The sequence below is a fragment of the Pan paniscus genome, chromosome 1 (genome assembly GCF_029289425.2).
Source record: "Pan paniscus chromosome 1, NHGRI_mPanPan1-v2.0_pri, whole genome shotgun sequence".
Classification (NCBI taxonomy): domain Eukaryota; kingdom Metazoa; phylum Chordata; class Mammalia; order Primates; family Hominidae; genus Pan; species Pan paniscus.
The window spans coordinates 186,348,093-186,372,218 of NC_073249.2; the positions used below are offsets into that span (position 1 = coordinate 186,348,093).

General features: G+C 40.9%; 1 protein-coding gene across 4 annotated transcripts in view; it reads right to left on the reverse strand.

Moving 5' to 3' along the window:
• Positions 1 to 4,511: 4,511 nt before the first annotated feature.
• ZFP69B (ZFP69 zinc finger protein B) overlaps positions 4,512 to 24,126 on the reverse strand; it is a 32,927-nt gene continuing 13,312 nt past the window's right edge. For 2 of the 4 annotated variants that reach the window (XM_008968389.4, XM_034962250.3), the window contains exons 3-6: positions 22,886 to 22,971; positions 20,092 to 20,218; positions 19,724 to 19,822; positions 4,512 to 14,754 (exon numbers count right to left, since the gene is read on the reverse strand). In XM_008968389.4, coding sequence (XP_008966637.3) covers positions 13,586 to 14,754; positions 19,724 to 19,822; positions 20,092 to 20,218; positions 22,886 to 22,971 — 1,481 coding nt within the window. In that variant the 3' untranslated portion in view covers positions 4,512 to 13,585. The remainder of the gene's footprint in view (positions 14,755 to 19,723; positions 19,823 to 20,091; positions 20,219 to 22,885; positions 22,972 to 24,126) is intronic. The other 2 variants (XM_008968390.4, XM_024927727.4) reach the window with 2 other exon arrangements.

A 24,126-nucleotide genomic window follows, 5' to 3' on the forward strand; every position in this document is an offset into this window, starting at 1 on the left:
TGCTTGGGGGTCTCCCAGGCCCCTAAGAAGGAGTCCCTGCTCCGTCTCAAAAACACTAAAGGCAAAGAGAAAATGGTAAGTGTGGCTGTGATGGTTTCTAAATATTGGAGACTCTCTCGAATGTGAGACCAACTCACTTCTAAAGAATGGAATGTAGGCCGGGCACGGTGGCTCACACCTTTAATCCCAGAACTTTGAGAGCCGAGGCGGGCAGATCACGAGGTCAGGAGATCGAGACCATCCTGGCTAACACGGTGAAACCTCGTCTGTACTAAAAATACAAAAAATTAGCCAGGAGTGGTGGCGGGCGCCTGTAATCCCAGCTACTCCAGAGGCTGAGGCAGCAGAATGGTGTGAACCCGGGAGGCGGAGCTTGCAGTGAGCCGAGATCACACCACTGCACTCCAGCCTAGGCCACAGAGCAAGACTCCATCTCAAAAAAAAAAAAAAAAAAAAAAAAAGAATGGAATGTGGTGGAAGTGATGGTGTATGACTTCCAAAGCTAAGCCATGAAAGGCATTGCCATTTCTGCCCTGCACACTCTTTGATTGCTTGCTCTCAAGAAAACCATCTGAGTAACCAGGATTAATTTACCAGCCATGTGAGTGAGCCATCTTGGAAGCATATCCTGTTCCCTCGGGCAGCGTTCAGATGATTTCAACCTCGGCCAGCCTCTCGACTGCAATTCATCTTGACTACATCCTTCGCCCAGAACTCGTCATCTAAGTAGCTTTTGAATTTTTGATCCCTGAAAACGTTCTAGTAAAAGAAATCCACACATTATAGTAAAACTACAAATTGTTTTAGTGAGATTTAAAAATGTTTGTTTTATTAAGCCACTAAGTTTTGGGTTTGTTATGCAGCAATCCATAACGAATACAATGTGCATTAATTCCAACAATACAATTGTGGAATTAATCCACAATTAATAACTAACTCAGGTGACATTGTGGCAGTATTAAGTGGTATTAATATCATCAGTATTAATGAAATCCAGAAGATAGTGGGATGAAATCTTCAAAGTGTTGTGAGGAAATAACGAACAACCCAGAATTCAATGCACCGTTAAAAAAAAAAATCCTTCAAGAATAAAGATGGCTTGGCACATTGGCTCACACCTGTAATCTCAACATTTTGGAGGCCAAGGAGGGTGGATCGCTTGAGCCCAGGAGTTCGAGACTAGCCCTGGCAACATAGTGAGACTCCCATCTCTACAAAAAATTAAAAAATTAGCTGGACATGGTGGCACATGCCTGTAGTCCCAGCTGCTTGGAAGGCTGAGGTGAGAGGATCACTTGAGCTTGGAAAGTTGAGGTTGCAGTGAGCATGATTTTGCCATTGCACTCTAGCCTAAGCAACAGAGTGGGACGCTGTCTCAAAAAAAAAAAGAATAAAGATGAAATGAAGACATTTTCAGACAAACAAAAACAGAGAGTTATTTACCACCAGCAGACTACATTAAAGGAAATTCTCAAATTTTAACTTTAGGCAAAAAGAAAATGATTCCAGGCCGGGCACAGTGGCTCATGCCTGTAATCCCAACACTGGGAGGTCAAGGCAGGAGGCTTACTTGAGGCCAGGAGTTCAAGACCAGCCTGGCCAACATGGTGAAACACTTTCTCTGCTAGAAGTACAAAAATTAGCCAGGTCTGGTGGTGCATGCCTGTAATCCCAGCTATTCCAGAGGCTGAGGCATGAGAATTGCTTGAACCCATGAGGCAAAGGTTGCAGTGAGTTAAGATCACACCACCGCACTCCAGCTTGGATAACAGAGTGAGACTCTGCCTCAAAAAAAAAAAAAAAAAAAAAAAAAGAAAAAGAAAAAGAAAGAAAGAAAGAAAATGATACCAGATGCAAAGATGCAAAGAGGGGAGGGCTGGGCATGGTGGCTCATGCCTGTAATCCTAGCACTTTGGGAGGCTGAGGCAGGAGGATCACTTGAAGCCAGGAGTTGGAGACCAACCTGAGCTACAAAATGAAACCCTACCTCTACCAAAGAAAAAGTAATTGAAAAACAAAAATGTTTTAAACGCAAAGAGGAAAAAAGAACAAAGTAAAAAACATGACTGAATCTAAATGAACATAAATAATAGACTAAAAATCTCAATAATCCATGAGGTTTAAAAAATAGATATAGTATATTGAGTATATGTGTGTGTGTGTGTGTGTGTGTGTGTGTGTGTGTGTGTGTGTATTTTTTTTTTGAGACAGAGTCTCTCTCTGTTGCCCAGGATGGAGTGCAGTGGTGCCATCTCAGCTCACTGCAACCTCCGCCTCCTGTGTTCAAGCGATTCTCATGCCTCAGCCTCCTGAGTAGCTGAAATTACAGGTGAGTGACACCATGCCCAGCTAATTTTTGTGTTTTTAGTAGAGAAGGGTTTTGTCATGTTGGCCAGGCTGGTCTCAGACTCCTGGTCTCAAGTGATCTGCCTGCCTTGGGCTCCCAAAGTGCTGGGATTACAGGTGTGAGCCACTAGGCCCAGCCATTTTTTGGCTGGAATTTTTATACGTATTTTTAGCTGGAAGGGCATATTACTGAATATGAAGACCAAATATAAAATTATAGTAACTAAGACAATGAGGTAGCTATTGGTGTAAGAATAGATCAACTGAGCAATGAAGGGAATAGAGTCCAGATGCAGACATACACATAGACCACCACCTTGCATATGACAGGGGTGGGGAAAGGAAGGTGTTTTTAATAAATTGGTGCTGGGTCAATTGGATATTCATATTAACTCCTGGTTTACAACATATACAAAAATATTCCAAATGGATTGCAGATCTAAATATAAAATAATAAAACTTTTTAGAAGAAAATCAGAGAATGTTTTTACAACCTTAATATAGGCACAGATTTATTACATGCTATAGAAAGTACTAAACATAAAGAAGAAATGATACATTAACATAGATTAAAATTAAGGACTAGATTTTTCAGATACTGCTAGGGAGACTATACATTGGTACATACAACTATTTTGGAAAAGTATTTGGCAGTATCTACTGAAGCTGAATAATATGACCCAGCAATCCTGCCCCTGGGTATATACTCAACAGAAATGCATAAATATGTTCCCTAAAGGACATATACTAGAATGTTCATAGCAGCCTGTCAACAGTAGAATGGGTAAATAAATATCGGTATATTCACATAATCAAGTATACACAGCAATGAAAATAAACAACTACACACAATATTGATGAAGCTCACAAACATAGTTTTGAGCAGAAGAAGCCTGACATAGAAGAATACACACAGTGTGATTCCATTATTTAAAAGTACAAAAGCAGGTGAAATTAATCTATGGTGTTAGAAGTAACCCTTTTTAGGGTAGTGACTGGAAGTTGGGGGGCTCCGGTGGCTTCTGGAATGCTATAATTTCTGTTCTTAATCCACGAGGTGGTTACACAGGTATGTTTAATTTTGAAGATTCATCAAGATAGTTCTCTCTCTATATATATATGTAATTTTCTGTATTAATATGGTAATTTAATAAAGTTTTTAAAAAATGTATGTTGTATCTTTCAGAACTAAAAGAACAGAAGCAGAGCATGCAACTTCAGATTAGCAAACAGGGGGAAAAGCATAATAAAATATAATCCATCCAAAAGTGAATATCTATAAGAAGTGGGGAGCTATTTTATAGAGGGTAATCAAGGAACATCCCTCTGATAAGATGCAATTTGAACAGAGACCTAAAAGAAGTCAGGAAGTGGACCCTATTGATACCTGGAGAAAGCAAGCATCTTAGCAGAAGAAAAAGTCCCCGAGGTGAAAGCATGTGTGGGCATATGCATGGACTGGCAAGGAATCCAGGATGGCTTGAGGCAAACCACGGTATGAACTTGGATCTATTCTGAGAGAAATGGGAAGCCTTTGAAGACTTTAGAACTGAGAAACAGCATAATCTGATTTATGTTTTAATACAGTCATTTGGCTGCTATCTGGAGGGTAATAAACTGTGGGGGACGCAAGTGTTCAGGAAGCCAAGCGAGAGAATGGTGAATTGGACTAAGTGGTAGCAGTGGAGATGATGAGAAAAGATATATTTTGAAGATTCAACTCACAGAATTTTCTGATGGGTTGAATGAAGAGTGTTAAAGAAAGAGGAGTCGAGGATGATTCTGGGAATTTCAGCTTGGGCAACTGAGTGTTCCCATTTACTGAGGCAGGAAATATAGGGCATAGAGCAGGTTCAGAAATGGACCTATTAAATTTGAGATGCCTAATACATATCCAAGAATGAAGTATGCACTAGGAGTCTCAAGGGCAGACAGAATTTGGGGCTGGAAATATAAATTTGAGTCTTAGCAACATACATACTTGGAGTTGAGGGTGTTTGCAAAATCATGACTAAAAGCTGGGTAGGGAAAGGAGCACGTGATCGGGAAAGGTCGGTGAAGAGATGATACGGCATTGAAGGGGTGGCCTGCCCCTCCACACCTGTGGGTATTTCTAGTCGGGTGGGATGAGAGAATGAGAAAAGAAATAAGACACAGAGACAAAGTATAGAGAAACAACAGTGGGCCCAGGGGACCGGCGCTCAGCATACCAAGGACCTGCACCGGCACTGGTCTCTGAGTTCCCTCAGTTTTTATTGATTATTATCTTCATTATTTCAGCAAAAAGGAATGTAGTAGGAGGGCAGGGTGATAATAAGGAGAAGGTCAGCAACAAACATGTGAGCAATAGAATCTATGTCATAATTAAGTTCAAGGGAAGGTACTATGACTGGACATGTACGTAAGCCAGATTTATGTTTCTCTCCACCCAAACATCTCAGTGGAGTAAAGAATAACAAGGCAGCATTGCTGCAAACATGTCTTGCCTCCCACCACAGGACGGTTTTTCTCTCATCTCAGAATTGAACAAATGTACAATCGGGTTTTATACCGAGACATTCAGTTCCCAGGGGCAGGTAGGAGACAGTGGCCTTCCTCTATCTCATCTGCAAGAGGCTTTCCTCTTTCACTAATCCACCTCAGCACAGACTCTTTACGGGTGTTGGGCTGGGGGACAGTCAGGTCTTTCTCATCCCACGAGGCCATAGTTCAGACTATCACATGGGGAGAAACCTTGGACAATACCCCGCTTTCAAGGGCAGAGGTCCCTGCGGCTTTCCGCAGTGCATTGTGCCCCTGGTTTATTGAGACTAGAGAATGGCAATGACTTTTACCAAGTATACTGCTTGTAAACATCTTGTTAACAAGGCACGTCCTGCACAGCCCTGGATCCCTTAAACCTTGATTTCATACAACACATGTTTTTGTGAGCTCCAGGTTGGGTCAAAGTGGCTGGGGCAAAGCTACAAATTAACATCTCAGCAAAGCAATTGTGCAAAGTACAGGTCTTTTTCAAAATGGAGTCTCTTATGTCTTTCCTTTCTACATAGACACAGTAACAGTCTGATCTCTCTTTCTTTTCCCTACAGGCATTAGCACACGTGAGTTTGAAGAAATTTTCATAACTGGGTACTAATATGTGTCTGCTGGAAAGAAATACTCCAAATTTTTTATTGTGATGAAAACCACATACCATAAAATTTACCATCGTAATCATTTTTTTTTTCTTTTTGAGATGGAGTCTTGCTCTTGTTGCCCAGGCTGGAGTGCAGTGGTGCGATCTCGGTTCACTGAAACTTCTGCCTCCCAGATTCAAGCAATTCTCCTGCCTCAGCCTCCTGAGTAGCTGGGATTACAGGCACCCACCACCAGGCCTGGCTAATTTTTTTTGTACTTTTAGTAGAGACAGGGTTTCGCCATGTTGGCCAGGCTGGTCTCGAACTCCTGACCTCAGTTGATGCACTCCCCTAGGCCTCCCAAAGTGTTGGGATTACAGGCGTGAGCCACTGTGCCTGGCCCATCTTAATCACTTTTAAGTGTACAGCTTAGTAGTGTTCAGTGTATTCACATTATTGTGAAACAGCTCTAGAATTTCATCTTGCAAATATGAAGCTCTATACCCGTTAAACAATTCTTTTTTTTCCTTTTCCCTCAGCCACCATTTTACTTTCTGTCTCTACTAGTGTGACTACCCTAGATACCTCATATAAGTAGAATCATACAGTATTTGTCTTTTTGCCTCAAAGTTTTAACATTGCTAACATCTAGGTTTTGTCATGTTTGTTTTCTTTACCTATCTCTGTGCTTTCATAAACGAGCATTTACTTTTCTATAACAAGTAAAAAACACAAAATACAATATTAGCTTTTATTTTTGAGTCGTTGAATATGGCTGGTATAATAAACCTGTTGTGTAGTGCCTATTACAAATGCCTCTTTACAAATGGAAAAATAAGACTAAGAAAAATTAAGTAATTTGACTAAGATCACAAAGGTAGGGTGTGATCAAGCTGGGATTTGAATGTAGTTTTTAATGATTCTTGAGCTCAAGCTCTTTATCACTCTGCTATGAATGCTTAAGATCTGGGAACAATTTAATATTGAGTGAAAAACAATTTCATCCCACTTTGTAGGGATGATGTAGTTCTGAATAAGGTCATATATGTAGATGTATATAGAGTGTGTTGACATACACAATCAATTAAGAAGGGATGACATAAAATGTAGGGTCTTTGGATAATTGATTAAAATTTGAAAAGCAGAAATGTTTAGGCTGGGTGAGGTGGCTCACGCCTGTAATCCCAGCACTTTGGGAGGCTGAGGTGGGCAGATCACCAGAGGTCAGGAGTTCGAGACCAGCCTGGCCAACATGGTGAAACCCCGTCCCTACTAAAAATACAAAAATTATCCAGGTGTAGTAGTGGGTGCCTGTAATCCCAGCTACTTGGGAGGCTGAGGCATGAGAATTGCTTAAGCCCGAGAGGCAGACGTTGTGGTGAGCCGAGATCACGCCGTTGCACTCCAGCCTAGGTGACAAGAGCGAAACTCCCTCTCAAAATAAGGAAAGAAAAGAAATGTTTAGCTCTTTAATTGCATTGGATGTAAAAACACTAACTCAAAATATAGGAAATAACCTTATCAGTTATGCTAACATCCAGAAAAGTCAGAAAAATATTCTAAGAAAATAAAACACAAAGATACTCTAGAATTTGAAAACGAAAAAAAAAATTCTGTATGAAGTGATAAGTAAAATATTTTTAAATGTAAAAATGGAATGACACACAAATAAAACTGGAAGGAAATTAAAATAAGTGTCTATCTTAGGAGTGTTTTTACATGAATCCCAGATACCAGGTATTAATTATCTCACTTCATGAGTCTAAAAATGGAGTCTATTTTCTGCCCTCCTGGTTGGAAGCACTTGCTCTCTAGATCCTTCGACTGCCTCTTTTTCTTGTTTACTCCCTTGTCTTGATAGAGCACATCCTCCCCCAGCTTGCTAAGAAAGGGTGCAGAGAAGGCACATTTTGACACCTGGCATATCAAATGTTTTTATTTTGCCCTCACATTTGATTGGTAGTTGGCTGGGCATAGAACCCTAGGCTGAAAGTCATTTTTCTCAAGAAATCTTTTTTTTTTTTTTTTTTTTTTTTTTTTTTTTAGACACAGGGTTTCACTCTGTTGCCCAGGCTAGAGTGCAGTGGTGTCACCATGGTTCACTGCAGTCTCAAGTGCCTGGGATCAAGCCATCCTCCTGCCTCAGCTTCCAGAGCAGCTAGGAGGACAGGCACATGCAACCACACCCAGCCAATTTTCCTATTTTTTGTAGAGACAGGGTCTCAATGTGTTTTCCCAGGCTGGTCTCAAACTCCTGGCCTCAAGTGATCTTCCTGCCTCGGCCTCCCAGTGTTGGGATTACAGGCGTGAGTTGCTGTGCCCTGCCCATTTTCTCAACATTTTGAAGACATTGCTCAATTATTGCTGTGAGAAGTCTAAAGTTTTTTCTGCTTCCCGTAAAGGCAAATGACCTATCATCTTGCCCCAGGAGGCTTTAGGGTGTTTTCTTTTGCTCTGTGTATTTAATTCTTCATCATTATGTTCCTTGATGTGGGTTCTTTTGAAAAGCAGATTGCCTGGATTCAAATCCCAGATCTGCCATTTACTACCTGGGTGTCCTTACCTGCTTAACTTCTATATGTCTCTATCTCCTCATCTGTGAAATGGGAATAATATTAGCATTCACTTCCGAAGATTTTGAGAATTAAACTAGTTGAAATGTATAAAGCACTTAGAACAGTGTCTGGCACATTGTAAATTAATGATAAATGTTAGCTGCTGGTAATGAGTGTGCTGGGCAGACAGATGACCCTTTTAATCTGAATAGTTGTGTCCTTTGATTCTGAAAAACTGTCTTGTGTATATGTATGAATTTCCTACCATTCATTTTCTCTTCTCTTTATGGAGACTGGAAGCTTGGTCTTTACGTTCAGGCTGTTTAGGCCATTGATATGGTTTGGCTCTGTGTCCCTACCCAAATCTCATCTCAATTTGTAATCCCCATGTGTCAAGGGAGAAAGGTGATTGGATCACGGGGGTAATTTCCCCCATGGTGTTCTTGTGATAGTAAGTTCTCACGAGATCTGATGGTTTCATGTGTTTGGAAGTTCCTCCTTCACTTTTCTCTCTCCTACCACTTCGTGAAGGATTTGCTTCTCCTTCTCCTTCTGCTGTGATTGTAAGTTTCCTGAGACCTCTCCAGCCATGTGGGACTGTGAGTCAATTAAACCTCTTTCCTTTATAAATTACCCAGTCTTTGGTATTTCTTTATAGCAGTGTGAAAGTGGACTAACACAGTAAATTGACCTCTATGTTTCACTGAAGTATCCACAAATGTCAGTACCTTTTCTTTGGAGCCATCCAGTTTCTTTTTCTTCTTTCTTTCCTTTCTTTCTCTCTTTCTCTTTTCCTCTTTCCTTCTTTCTTTCTTTTTTTCTTTCTCTTTCTTCTTTCTCTTTGTTTTTTTTTTTGAGATGGAGTCTCACTCTGTCACCTAGGTTGGAGTGCACTAGAGCAATCTTGGTTCACTGCAACCTCTGCCTTCCAGGCTCAAGCGATCCTCCCCCCTCGGCCTCCTGAGTAGCTGGGACCACAGGTGCATGCCACCATGCCTGGCTAAATTTTCGTATTTTTGGCAGAGATGGGATTTTACCATGTTGCTCACGCTGGTCTTGAACTTCTGAGCTCAGGAGATATACCAGCTTTGGCCTCCCAAAGTGCTAGGATTACAGGCATGAGCCACCACGCCCAGCCTGCCAACTAGTTTCCCCAGAGGATTCCTCCAATCTCCTGCTGGGGTTGGACGGAAGATGGTTGAAGGGATGAAAACCTGGTTTTCACTAGAAAAGACTGCTGAGGGCCCCACAGTTCAATATGCAGCCTTACATTAGTCCCCATTTCAGTCGTATTTTTACCCCAGTCTCTACTGTCTGGTGTCCCTGATTCTAGAACAACTCTGGAATCAAGGACACCAAAGTCAATCCACAAATCACTAACATGACATGAAATTTTTACTGGCACATAGTGAAGTGAGAAAAGTAAGGACAAATTTGGGAGTTTGTCATAAAGCTGATATAATATACAGGGCTGCTCCTGGCCGGACATGGTGGCTCATGTCTGTAATCCCAGCACATTGGGAGACCGGTCCTTCACCAGAGAATAAACCTCTAGTCTCCTTTGGGATGAGGAAAGGGTAATGGGATGAAGAAAGGCATGAGGGAGGAATGTGTGCGTAACAGCCAGCTGTATGGGTAGGTGAGGGGGTCTAAGGACCTGACATTAGAATTTCAATGAATCCCCATTTTCAGCCCTCTTTCTTCCATAATGCCCACTGTCTCCAAGGCCTCTGTCTTCCCAGGAACATCCTTGTGCCAGTATACTTTTCTGCAGGCTCTGCTAAGTCAGTCACCACTCTTCTATTTTCTCACCACCAAAAACTTGACATCTCATGTCTGCTTCTATATTCTCCTCTATTGTCTTTTATACCCTCCAGTTTGCTTATGCACTCAGGTTCATGAAATAAAGATAAACTCATGTTGTTAATCAGCCACATTTAAATGCATTTTAAACAAATTAGGCTGGGCACAGTGGCTCATGCTTGTAATTCCAGCACTTTTGGAGGCTGAGGCAGGTGATTGCCTGAGCTGAGGAGTTTGAGACCAGCCTGGGAAACATGGCAAAACCCCGTCCTACAAAAAATACAAAAATTAGCCAGGTGTGGTGGTATGTGCCTGTAGTCTCAGCTACTCAGGGGGTTGAGGTGGGAGGATCGCTTGAGCCCAGAAAGTTGAGGCCACAGTGAGCCATGATCATGACGCTGCACTCCAGCCTGAGCAACATAGTGAGACTTTGTCTCAACAAACAAACAAAAACAACCAAACCAAATTAACACAGAAATACCCTTTTATCTTAAAGTATATCAGCTATGATTCTCAAAGGTATACGATTCTCAAATATTGGTCCACTTGCACAGCAAAGAAAAAGGAAACAAAAAATATTTCCTCACATATAAAATGTAGGTAGGAAAGTATATGGATTACATTTCTTTACTTGCATCATGGATACATAGTTCAATTCAGTTCAAATCAAAACCATTCAATACATATTTACTGAGTCCCTTCTGCGTGCCAGGCACTGTTTTAGGCACTTGTGATACATCAGTGAAAAAAACAAAGGCCCCTGCCCACATGGAGCTTACATTATAGCCGGGGGAAACAACAGTAAACAATAAACACAAATGTGTGAAGTATCTAGGGTGATAGGTGATATGAAAAACATAGAGCAGGTGAAAGGGGTATGGGATTTCTCGATCTGGAAGGTAGACAGCTGCAGTATTAAATAGTATGGACAGGATAGGCTTCAGTAAGAAGGCAACAATTGAGCAAAGATGAGAAGGTAAGGGTATAGGGCGTCTGCAACAGCTAGTGAAACGGCCCAAAGGTTAGAACAAGGCTGGAGTTCGGGAGAGGTCTGGGCTGGAGATGTGAATCTGGCAGTTGTTAAACAGAGACGGTATTTTAAGCCAAAGACTGTATGAGATCACTGAGGCAGGAACTACAGAGAAAAGTCATAGTCATGTCTTTCAGGGAAATAAGCAATTGGAGAAATTCAAATTCTTGGGAAATCTAAGACCATAGAAACATGGTAGAACAATTTTAAGAAACAGTGTACACCCCACTCTTTTTCTGCCCATCAGTCATACAGGACTTAAGAGTTAGAGGCCAGCTTTTTTTTTTTAAGTAAATGTAGTAATATGAAAAATTCTAGAGATACTGGTATATATTCTGGATTTATAGCTTTACTTTAGATAATTCACACTTACAATACTCATGTGATTGAAACTGTTCATCTCCATACAAAACAGTAAGAAGTTGAACTTGACTTACTTCCAATTATGTCTGTAAGGATGGAGTATCTATTTCATTAAGTACAGTGAAGCATTAGGAGCCAATTCCTCTGCTTTCTCTCCATATTTCCCTGCCTGAGTATGGCTCCTTCAGTCACCTTTCTCTGGTCCTCTTTGGTGGGCCTCTTGATGTGTTGTTCTAGGGGCTATCTTAAGAGACACTTCCACTTGATACAAAGCATATTTCAAATCTAATGTTGTATGCTTGGCAAAGGAAAAGTTAAATAAAGTTATCTGAAAGGTTTCTCCCCAGAATGAAGTCTCAATATATCTCTCTTCAAAAAGGCATCATTATGTTTTAAGGAATTGTGGTTAATTTTTGTAGGTATAATAATGGCATTGTGGTTATGTTTTCAAAGAGTGCTCGTTTTTTAGAGACACATCTCAAAATATTTATGGATTAACCATAATAAAAAACCGATCATTATAGAGGGAAGTCTGCATAAATATCTCCAAAAATAATTCCTAGGCTCCAAGACAGCATTACAAATGTAGCGTTTAAAGAATTATTGCAACAAAAATACTAAAGGAATTGCTAAGGAAATAATTTATGGCATATACACATACTAATCTGATACTAAATGATAGTCTGTTGTCGTTTCTAATCATTTTACATACTCTATGGGGGGAGGAGTGAAAAATGACAGCCCTTGAGCCAAATGAAACCTAACAGCTGTTTTCTAAATGCAGTTTATGGGAACCACTATTGCACACATTCATCAGTGGGTCTCAACCAGGGACAATTTTGGCCTCTAGGTACACCTGGCCATGTCTGGAGACATTTTTGACTGTCACAACTGGGCGAGGGGCAGCTATCAGCATTGAATGCTGGCACCTTGTGGGTAGAAGCCAAGGATTCCCCTAAACATCCCAGGATGCACCAGGCAGCTTCCTATAGCAAAGTATTATCCAGTCCAAAATATTGGCAGTGCCAAGGTTCAGATACTGTAGTTTATATATTGTCTCTGGCTGTTTTTGTACTAAAATGGGGAAGTTGAATAGTTGTGACAGGGACCACATGGCCCACAACACCTAACGTATTTACTATCTGGCCCTTTACAGAAAGTTTGCCAATTCTTGTTCTATAGAAAACCATAAAATATAAATAAGCATCTCATGTACAGTGTTATCTATCAATGCTAGAAAACTCCCTTTAACATTTTTTCTTCTAGAAATGAGAATCAACATTTTAATTTCTACCTCTTCTAGCCATATAAAGGGCTAGAGTAAAAGGCTGTACTATATTTTATTCCGATTTATTAAAGGGATACTTAAAACAGTGTTTCTCAAAAGTTAATCCACAGATCACTAACACGCCATGAAATTTCACTGGCACATAGTGAACTGGGAAAAGTAAAGATAAATGTGGGAGTTTGTCATAAAGCTGACGTAATATAACAGGCTGTTCCTGGCCAGACACGGTGGCTCATGTCTGTAATCGCAGCATATTGGGAGACTGAGGTGGGAGAACTGCTTGGAGCCAGGAGTTTGAGACCAGTCCAGCAACATAGTGAGACTGTCTCTACAATAATAATAATAATAATAATAAATTAGCCAGACATGGTGGTGCACATCTGTAGGCCTAGCTACTTGGGAAGCTGAGGCAGGAAGACTGCTTGAGCCCAGGAGTTTGAGGCTGCAGTGAACTATGATGACATCACTGCACTCCAGCCTGGGCAAGAGTGAAACTGTTTTTTAAAAAAGGGTCTGGGTCGGGGGTGGGGGTGGGGGTGGGGCAGGCATGGTGGCTCACACCTGTAATCCCAGCACTTTGGGAGGCCGAGATGGGCAGATCACCTGAATGGTTCGAGACCAGCCTGGCCACCATGGTGAAACCCTGTCTCTACTAAAAATACAAAAATTCGCCGGGTGTGGTGGCAGGCACCTGTAATCCCAGTTACTCAGGAGGCTAAGGCAGGAGAATTGCTTGAGCCTGGGAGGTGGAGGTTGCTGTGAGCTGAGATCACGCCACTGCACTCCAGCTCAGGTGACAGAGCGACTCCATCTCAAAAAAAAAAAAAAAAAAAAAAAAAAATGGAGGGGGGAACTATTCCTACATTTAAAAATATTAAAATGTCCTTTCTTTTCTGAAACAATGCTGATAATAGGTGTTGTGTTTTTAATATGGCAAAATTAAGAGTTGGGAACATTGTGCCAAACCATTTTTTTTTAATGTTTGTTTTTGGAAATCCAAAAACAAATGGATTTTTGAGGGATCAGGGAACCATTGATTTAGAATCTTTTGCTCCAACATAGCTTCTTTGATGTTTAGTATATTTCACACAACATTGCTGAAGGTATTTCTTAAATGTGTTTTGCAGTGTCTAATAAGGGATGAACTACAGCTGAAGGCTTTTCCACACTCATTACAGTCATAAGGTTTTTCTCCAGTATGAATTCTCTGATGTTTAGCAAAGGATGAATCATGCCTAAAGGCTTTCCCACAATGACTGCATTCATAAGGTTTTACTCCAGTATGGACTCTCTGATGGATAGAAAGATGTATTCTCTGGCTAAAGGCTTTCCCACATTCCTTACATTTATACGGTCTTTCTCCAGTATGAGTTCTCTGGTGTTGAGTTAGGTATGTACTATGGCTGAAGGTTTTACTACATACATTACAAATATAGGCTTTCACACCAGTATGAATAATCTCATGTTGCCTAAGGTGTCTAATCTGGAAAAACGCTTTTCCACAGTCTTTGCATGTAAAAGGTTTCTCTCTAACATGAGTTCTCAAATGCTGGATCAGTCCAATGCTCTGGCTGAAGGCTTTCTCACATACCCTACATTCATAGGGCTTCTCCCCGGTATGAATTCTAACATGCTGAGTAAGCGATGAAGGATGTCTGAAGGTTTTCCCACACTCCTTACATTCATAGGGTTTCTCACCAGTATGAATTCTCTGATGTGGAATAAGAGATGAACTTTGGCTAAAGGCTTTTCCACATTCCTTACATCTGAAAGGTTTCTCGCCGGTATGAATTCTCATGTGTTCAGTAAGGTGAATAAGCTGTTTGAAGATTTTTTCACAAATATTACATTCAAAGGTTTTCATTTTTGTATAACTCCTTGAATGATTAACTAAATCTATGTTGTATCTGCTTCTCTTTTCAAGTGTGTCATATTTACGATCTCTTTTTCTTGGAAGAACTATTGGTCCTGGCATAACTTCTGACTTCACATTAATTCTTTTCTCAAATCTATTAGACTCTTGGCCTCTCTCCTGAGTGAATGTTTTCTTGCACATCAAGGGGATTTGCCTCTCACCCATTCTTTGGTTCTCTTGTTGGCTTTCTAGCTTATTACATTTGGAGATTCTTCCCAAGGTGGAATACATGGTGCTTCCTTTTGTAAATCTTTCCATCATTAGGCCACAATGTAATTCTTCCCACGAAATATCATTCTGTAAGGCTGACTCTTTGGTTTTTGTTTTGCTCTTTAAGTCTGAAAGAAATAAAAAAAAAAAAGATCCATATTCCCTGCACTTTAAAAAATTAATTGCCACGGTGAGAATGGGAGGACAAAATATATATACTAGGTACAGGAGTTCTGGATCATCCTCAAATGTGATTCTGCCGTCTAGAGAGCTGATATGAATGCAAGTGAAGAAGCAGAGAAAAGAAGCTGTCAGAAGTATGTAAGGTGGACCAGGTGCGGTGGCTTATGCCTATCATCCCAGCATTTTAGGAGGCTGAGGCAGGAGGATTGCTTGAGCCCAGGAGTTCGAGACCAGCCTGGGCAACATAAAGAGACCCTGTCTCTACAAAACCAAAACAAACAAACAAACAAAAAAACCAGGCATGGTGGTGTGTGCCTGTAGTCCCAGCTACTTAGGAGGCTGAGTTGGGAGGATCACTTCACATCTCAGCCCGTAATCACGCCACTGCACTCCAGCCTAGGCAACAGAGCAAGCCTCTGCCTCAAAGAAAAAAGTAAGTAAAATGACTTTTAAGAAATTAAGAGGAGCTCATCCATGTGAACTGCAAGAGGAAATAAACTAATAAGACAATAAGAGCAAATATCAGAAGATAAGATCAAGGAAGATATAATTTTTTTTTGACAGGGTCTCTCACTCTGTCACCCAGACTGGAGTGCAGTGGCATGATCATGGCTCACTGCAGCCTCAACCTACTGGGCTCAAGCAATCCTCCCAACTCAGTCCCCCAAGTAGCTAGAACTTCAGGCACCTGCCACCACTCCTGGCTAATTTTTGTATTTTTTGTAGAGACGGGGTTTCACCATGTTGCCCAGGCTGGTCTCAAACTTCTGAGCTCAAGCAATCCACCTGCCTCGGCCTCCCAAAGTGGTAGGATTACAGGTGTAAGCCACCATGCCTGGGTGTAAGATAGGATTCTAACATCATATCATCTCAAGCTCATATTTCTCTGACAAAATTTTATTTATTTCCAAAAAAAAAGTATTTTAAAAATTATCTCAAATACTTTTAAACACTAAAATAAAACACTGAATAATGTAGGAATGCACTGACTTTTAACAAAGGATAGCATCTCCCTAACTGGGATAAAATTCCCTCCAGTCGCTGAGGATTCTGAAATGTCTCCATTCATACATTTCCCACCAAAATGTATATGTGAATGTATGCATTTGTACATATATGGTCTTAAATATACATCTGTTAAAAAAAAGAAAGATCATGGTATACATATCTACATCTGTTTTAAGTCTATATCTTTTTTTGTGTGTGTGTGATGGGGTCTTGCTGTGTCACCCAGGCTGGAGTGGAGTGGGGCAATGTTGACTCACTGCAACCTCCGCCTCCCAGATTCAAGCAATTCTCCTGCCTCAGCCTGCTGAGTAGCGAGGATTACAGGAATGCACCACCACACCTGGCTTTTTTTTTTTTTTTTTTTTTGAGGCAAAGTCTCACTCTGTTGCTAAGCTGGCATGCAGTGGCACAATCTCTGCTCACTGCAACCTCCACCTCCTGGGTTCACATGATTCTCCTGCCTCAGCCTCCCAAGTAGCTGGGACTACAAGCATGCGCCACCATGCCCAGCTACTTTTTGTATTTTTAGTAAAGATGGGGTTTCACCATGTTGGCCAGGATGGTCTCGATCTCTTTACCTTATGATCCGCCCACCTCGGCCTCCCAAAGTGCTGGGATTACAGGCTTGAGCCACCGCGCCCAGCTGCTAATTTTTGTATTTTTAGTAGAAATGGGGTTTTGCTATGTTGGCCAGGCTGGTCTTGAACTCCTGACCTCAAGTGATCTGCCCGCCTCGGCCTCCCAAAGTGCTGAGATTATAGGCATGAGCCACCACACTTGGCCTTAAGTCTATATCTTTATGGGCCTCTTTTTATATCTGTACATTAAGTTTTACCTCATTCTTTATTTAACAAAAATTTAAATTATTATTATTATATTTTAGAGATGGGATCATGCTATGTTGCTCCGGCTGGTCTCCAACTCCTCGACTCAAATAATTCTCCTGCCTCAGCCTTCTGAGTTGCTGGGAAGACAGTGTAAGCCACCCAGCTAGGCAATCTTATTTTTTCTACAACTGCATTGCATTCTACTGCATGGACATAACATAATTTGACTTGTCCCTACTGAAAAATATTTCACTTGTCTCCAATTTTTCATTGTTATAAAATTACACCATAGTACATCATTATACACAAATGCTTGTATACTCCTGTCAGTATTTCATTGGCTTTACTAGGGAAATTGATGGGTTGTGGATGTGTGTACACTCAGCAAATATGGGTGCCTTTCCCTGCATACTCACTGGATTTGATCAATCTTCATAATTTTTGCCAATATAAGAGGTAGAAAACGGCTTCTCAATTTGTGATAAAATGTTAATTACTCTGTAAAATCTTTAAGGATACAGAATATATATTTTATGCATTGTACACCTGGCATAACATTTTTGGATGAAAGGGTTTCTGTGATATTTACCCTTACTATTCCTATCCATCCATTTTGGGCTCTGCCAACCTAAAGCACCAATACTTCCTATTCACAAAAAAATCTTATTCCTTAGTATTTCTAACCTCACTTATAAAAAGTGCTCAGAAATAGCTTAATAAATTTTGGAGTCAGCTTAAAAAGCAAGCAGAGATGTTTAGATTACTGATAACAGGGACTAGGAAGATGTTTAGTTTTTCTTTTTAAGGTAAAAACAAGAAAAATGTCGTATTTCAAGTGGTCAAATCTGGCAGTAACATTCAAGAAGATTCAGAAAAAGAAAATAAGACATCAGCAAATGCAACTAGAAAGTTGAGTAACTCAGGCATAAAATGATGGAAATGTGCCTTAGTGTTGCCTCAACACAGATGAACAGTAGAAATGGATCTAACAGGTAATATTAAGGAAGAAGCTGTGGGGAACCAGGGAAAAACAGAGTAGAAAACATGCTTAATGTTCTTGCTGATACCATGATTTCTAGAGACTGAAAGAACAGGGGAGGTTAGGATGAGAAACTTGTTTAGATGAGATGGCTTCTGTTTTTGGATGTACTGGGTTTGAAGTACAGAGCTTCTATGTGGAGATGTCGTAAATGCCAGAGATACATAAGAATAGGGTTCATATGGATGTATAAAACAAAGATGAAAATATGGAGAATATGGGCATGGAAGGAATATTTGAAACCATCACAAAACATCTGTGGGAGTTTGTACAGAAATAGAGCAGCGGTGTAAAAAAGACAGAGGTTCCTCAGAAATTGTGGCAGAGTCTGCTGGTTATTCCCTAAACTCTGTTCACCCCGATTTTGGACATACTAATAGATGATATTTCCCAATCTCCCTTGAATTAGATTGAGTGAAGTCACAAAGGTCTCTCCTGTTAAGAGAATGAAAGTGAAAGTGATGTGAACCACCTTAGACTGGCCCATAAAAACCTCCCAAAGGAACTCCTTTGCTTATTCTGTTCTAACTCCTCACTTATTCTATGCTGTCTAAATGCAGATGATGAGGAAACCCTAGTGGACAGAGGAGCCACAAGGCAGAAGAATCCTGAATCACCAGATGAAGAGGAACTGTCCAGTGACCTAAACAATTTCTCCAGGGCCCAGTGCAGTGGCTCATGCCTGTAATCCTAGCTCTTTAGGAGGCCAAGGTAGGCAGATCACTTGAGGCCAAGAGTTCGAGACCAGCCTGGCCAACATAGCAAAACCTCGTCTCTACTAAAAATACAAAAATGATTAGCTGGGCACAGTGGCTCACACCTGTAACCCCAGCTACTTGGGAGGCTGAGGTAGGAGAATTGCTTGAACCCAGGAGGTGGAGGTTGCAGTAAGCCGAGACTGCACCACGGCACTCCAGCCTGGGTGACACAGCAAGACTCTGTCTCAAAAAAGAAAAAAAACAAAAAACAATTTCTCCAGATCAGTATATGATCAAGGCATAAGTTCATATTCTGTTTGAGATAACTTATAGCTCAAAATCTGTTGTGAAATTTTGGAGTCGATTTATTACAGTAGTTTAGCCTATCCTGACCTAGGCAGAAATCATGTATCTGCATTAAAAAAGACACTGATAAGAAACACTGAAAAAGCAATGAGAGAAATAGAGGAGACAAAAATTATTAAACTAGTTGATAGAGGAAAGGATATTAAGGTGGCGAGGTCTACATGTATAATCTAATGCAGTCGTGTAAAATAGTGCCATAAGAACACACAAACTGTGGTGTCAGAATGACTAGAATTAAGATATTGAGTCCACCAAGTAGTAGCTAACTGCCCTGTATACATTTCTTAATCAGCCTCCTTTTCCTCATGTGTAAGACAGAGCTAATGTGGGACTTACAGAGAACCCAGCTATCGTTCACAGAGAACCCAGGTAAATACCTGTCATTATTACTGTACTTAAATGTTAAAGAAGACTGTTAAAAGCCACTGGATCTGCTAAGAACGAATTCTGTGTTTGATTTCTCAAAGAGCCATAAATTTTCTGGCATGAAAAGTTAAATTACACAAGTTAAAATGAGAGAGTTGCAACTGAAACTGTGATCACAAAATAAGGATTAGAAAAATATTGAAAATGAAATCATTGAGAGACAGTGAAACCGATGGTAAAATGACATGACAGTCCAGTGAAGTGGACTGTGTTTAATGAGGAGAGACCTGTGTAAATCTAAATGTACATGGGAAAGAAACTATGATCAGAGCAAGGTTTAGAATACTGGAGAAAGAGGTAAAAATCATGAAGCTCAGATCAAAAGAAATGATGAAGAAGGTTAACTCTGATGAGAAAGGCATCTCTTTTCCTCTGACTCCAGAGAGACTAATGAGAAGATGGAAGTGTGGGAAAAGGGTGACAGAGATAACAGAATCAACTTTCTTGAATGTACCATCCACATGGCCTCAGTCTTCCCCACAACTTGGAGAAGGCCTTGAGGGGAATTCTCTGGCTAACATCACAAAGGCCCCACCTGCCTTGCACTTACCTGAACTTGGAACTCCTGAAATATCTCTCTCCATCAGCCATGGTTCTTCTCCTTTCTCCAACTGGGAAATCACGCCAGGTTTGGAAAGCTGACATCCTGCTTATGGGGAAGAAAAGACTGTATATGCTGAGGTCACAGAGCCATCCCAAGAATTTAAATATGGTTCTTTGGTATTCGGGCCTTCTAAAGAAAGCAGAGTAGAGTAGAAAGAACAGAGCAGAAAAGAGCATAGCAATCCTGACTGGGTGTTCAGAAGGAAACACAAAACCTCTAATACAGAACCCAAAGCCCAAACAAAGCACTTAATTTAGAAACAAAGGTTTTCATCCAATAGGTACGTTCTATTTTCAAGAGGAGCCCATCCTTACCCACTGAGACCAGGTTCCCATAGTTCTCCAGCATCACCTCCCGGTACAGATTCCGGTGAGCAGGGGCCAGCTGCCCCCACTCCTCCTGAGTGAAGTCCACAGATACGTCCTTGAAGGTTAACAGTTCCTAGAACATCAAATACGTTCCTTTTCAGCCAGACTTCGGGAAGTTGTTCTGACTTTTGTCTAGATGCTAAGAGATTCTAGTCAAGTTTTCCTGGATACTGTCTTGCTAATCATTTAATTTATTCTAATGATTATAGATTACATGAAATGGAGGTTATAAAACAATGCATAAAACGTGTAAGTTACCTCTGCAACTTACAATCTGGCTGAAGTGAAAATGTTCATGAAATATTAAAGAAGGTCACAGTACAGTGTACAGTAATTTTGATTAAAGACAATAAAGTTCAGGAGTATTTGGGAAAGTGGGGAGTTCAGAAGGGGCTAAGGCCACAAGAGAAGACAGGGACTTTTGTTGGGCTGAAAGAATTGGTTAAAATGAGAATACTTTAGCATGGGTAAAATAACCTTTACCTAGGTTTTTCTGTTAATAATAAAAGTATGAGAGAACAGCACATTTTTGGAGGGAGCATGAATTCTGCCTAGTAATGGAGACGTCTGGACAGAGATAGACATTCTGGGGTAAGAAGTATAAGTGTCTATTATGTATGATCTACAAAAAATAACCGTTTGACAATTATTTTTAAAAAATACTCCATTAGAGAAATGCAAATCAAAACCACGATGAGATACGATCTCATGCCAGTTAGAATGGTGATCATTAAAAAGTCAGGGAACAACAGATGCTGGGGAGGCTGTGGAGAAACAGGAATGCTGTTACACTGTTGGTGGGAGTGTAAATTAGTTCAACCATTGTGGAAGAGAGTGTGGCAATTCCTCATGGATCTAGAACCATCAATACCATTTGAACCAGCAATCCCACTACTGGGTATATACCCAAAGGATTATAAATCATTCTATTATAAAGACACAGGCACACGTATGTTTACTGCAGCACTGTTCACAATAGCAAAGACTTGGAACCAACCCAAATGCCCATCAATGATAGACTGGATAAAGAAAATGTGGCATATATACACCATGGAATACTATGCAGCCATAAAAAGGGATGAGTTCATGTCCTTTGCAGGGACATGGATGAAGCTGGAAACCATCATTCTCAGCAAACTAACACATGAACAGAAAACAAAACACCAGATGTTCTCACTCATAAGTGGGAGTTGTACAGTGAGATCACATGGACAAAGGGAGGGGAACATCACACACCAGGGCCTGTCAGGGGATGGGGGTTAGGGGAGGGATAGCATTAGGAGAAACACCCAATGTAGATGACGGGTTGATGGGAGCAGCAAACCACCATGGCACATGTATACCTATGTAACAAACCCGCACATTCTGCACATGTATCCCAGAACTTCAAGTATAATTAAAAACAAACAAACAAACAAAAAACAAACAAACAAACAAAAACCTCCCAAAAGCTAAGAGAATTCAGAAGCTGGAAGGCTGAAATAACAATAAATCCCCTAAGTATAGAGAATATTTTAATGCTTTTGTATTGTAAATAATTCTGAAATGCATTTCAGGCCTATTAGGCTGATGTTAGCATCCACATTTAACCTATGAGAAAGCTGAATTTGAGAAAAGTTGAAGACATAGGATTAAACCCTATGATTTAAACACATGATTAAACCACGTGATTTTGGGAGCCAAGATCACTCTACCTTAAAACTCTTCTGTTCTCTAATAATACCCTCTTATGTTTCTCTGACTACTCTCTAATTTTCTTGAGTTTCCCTATGCCTCTGGGGTTTGGTAGTGCAGAGCTTTGCCAATGCTATCAGTTTTCTGACTACTTCATTTAGGACACACGGCACACTGTTAAACTGCCATTAGAAGTTTTCCTTTCTTTTCTGCTTAGCCTATTTAGCTCATGTTCTTCATGACCTGCCAGTATCTTCTCTACTCATTTCTCTTTTCAGTTACAGTTCTGCTCTAGGACTTGACCAAAAATCCTCACTTAAAGGTCATCAATGAAGTGTATACATCTCCAAGAATATCAGAAACTGATTCTGTTGACTTTTAAATGTTGCTTAAAATGACTCATATTTGTCTTTCTCCCAGATGATATGTGAATTTCATGGGCTAGGACTACATTACATTACTACTTCTCCTCTCTATCTCCTTTTCTCTCTCACACACACATGCGGCCTCAGCACAATATATTTGTTGGATAAATAGCTAGAGGTTTGCAAAAACAAGAGGTTTCCTGTGGAGGGTTACTACTGGTGGGGAGATTACCTGTGAAATCAACTGATGTGGCCTGGTTTTCTGAGGAAGAACAGGCTAAGAAAAGCCAATCGGCTGGGCATGGTGGCTCACGCCTGTAATCCCAGCACTTTGGGAGGCCGAGGTGGGCGGATCATGAGGTCAGGAGATCGAGACCATCTGCCTAACACGGTGAAACCCCGTCTCTACTAAAAATACAAAAAATTAGCCAGGCGTGGTGGCGGGCACCTGTAGTCCCAGCTACTCGGGAGGCTGAGGCAGGAGAATGGCGTGAACCCAGGAGACGGAGCTTGCAGTGAGCCGAGATTGTGCTACTGCACTCCGGCCTGGGCGACAGAGTGAGACTCCGTCTCAAAAAATAAAGAAAAAAAGAAAAAAAAAGAAAAGCCAATCCAGGAAGTTGAGTCAAAGAAAATCAAACTCCTGCGCTCTTAAAATCTGAGAAACAATGTCAAGAAAGTGACCAGAAACTCCAACCCACCTGGGATTCTGCTGTCAGGGATCCAAGGGTCACTCTACTCTCTAAACTTTCTCCCTGGGTCTCATCAGCATCCTGAGACAGCAGAGCTGAGGAAGGAAAAGAGCCATGAGGTTTGCATCTCCCCAAATCACCCAAACAGAGAAACTGCCTACAGACCCACTCATTGTGGCTTCTCTCCAAAAACGTTCACAAACAGGGACATTTAGAGGGACTCAAGAGCAGCTCAAAGCCTCCTTAATAAGGAGGACCTGCTGCAAGCTGCTTTCACCATTAATATTTCCCAATGGTCTCAGTAATCTCTCAGGCCAATCTTTTGTTCAAAAATCCTCAAAGGTTTCCCCACTGACATGAAAGAAAAATGCAAACACTTCAATATAGATTTCTTTTTTGTTATTTTTAAATTATTATTATGATTTTGAGACAGAGTCTTGCTCTGTCACCCAGGTTGGAGGGCAGTGGCATAATCTTGGTTCACTGCAACTTCCACCTCCCAGGTTCAAGAGATTCTCGTGCCTCAGCCTCCCGAGTAGCTGGGATCACAGGCGTGTGACACCACGCCCAACTAATCAACATAGATTTCAAGATCCTCCACAACCAGTCCATGGCTTCTCCAAGTATTATCTCCTCTAAACATTATCCTTCATCCACTGGACACACCTACCCACACAATCCTGGTACCATTCTTTGAATACATCTGGATAGTACCCCACCCAAATCCTATTTGGTGAAAAACTGCGATACCCTTCAGGCCCAGTTCAAGTAAAGTTTTCCCAGACACCCTTAATGAGAAGAAAGTTTATTCTCTCCTATGCTTCCCAAAAGCTTGGTTTTTACATCTATTCTAGTATCTATCTCAGGTTGCTTTTTACTTTATTTGTATAATTAATTATCTCTCTCAGTTGAGTATTAATGAGGGTATGGATAGAAACTGTACCTTGCTCATTTTTCTCCATCTGCTAAAGTGCTACACATAACACACTGCCAGCTTTCTAGAATTTAAGTAACACTGGCTGAATTGAGGTATTAAAAATATGCACTACAGGCCGGGCCCGGTAGCTCAAGCCTGTAATCCCAGCACTTTGGGAGGCTGGTGGGTGGATCACGAGGTCAGGAGTTCGAGACCAGCCTGGCCAAGATAGTAAAACACCGTCTCTATTAAAAATACAAAAATTAGCTGGGCGTGGTGGCAGGCGCCTGTAATCCCAGCTATTTGGGAGGCTGAGGCAGGAGAATCGCTTGAA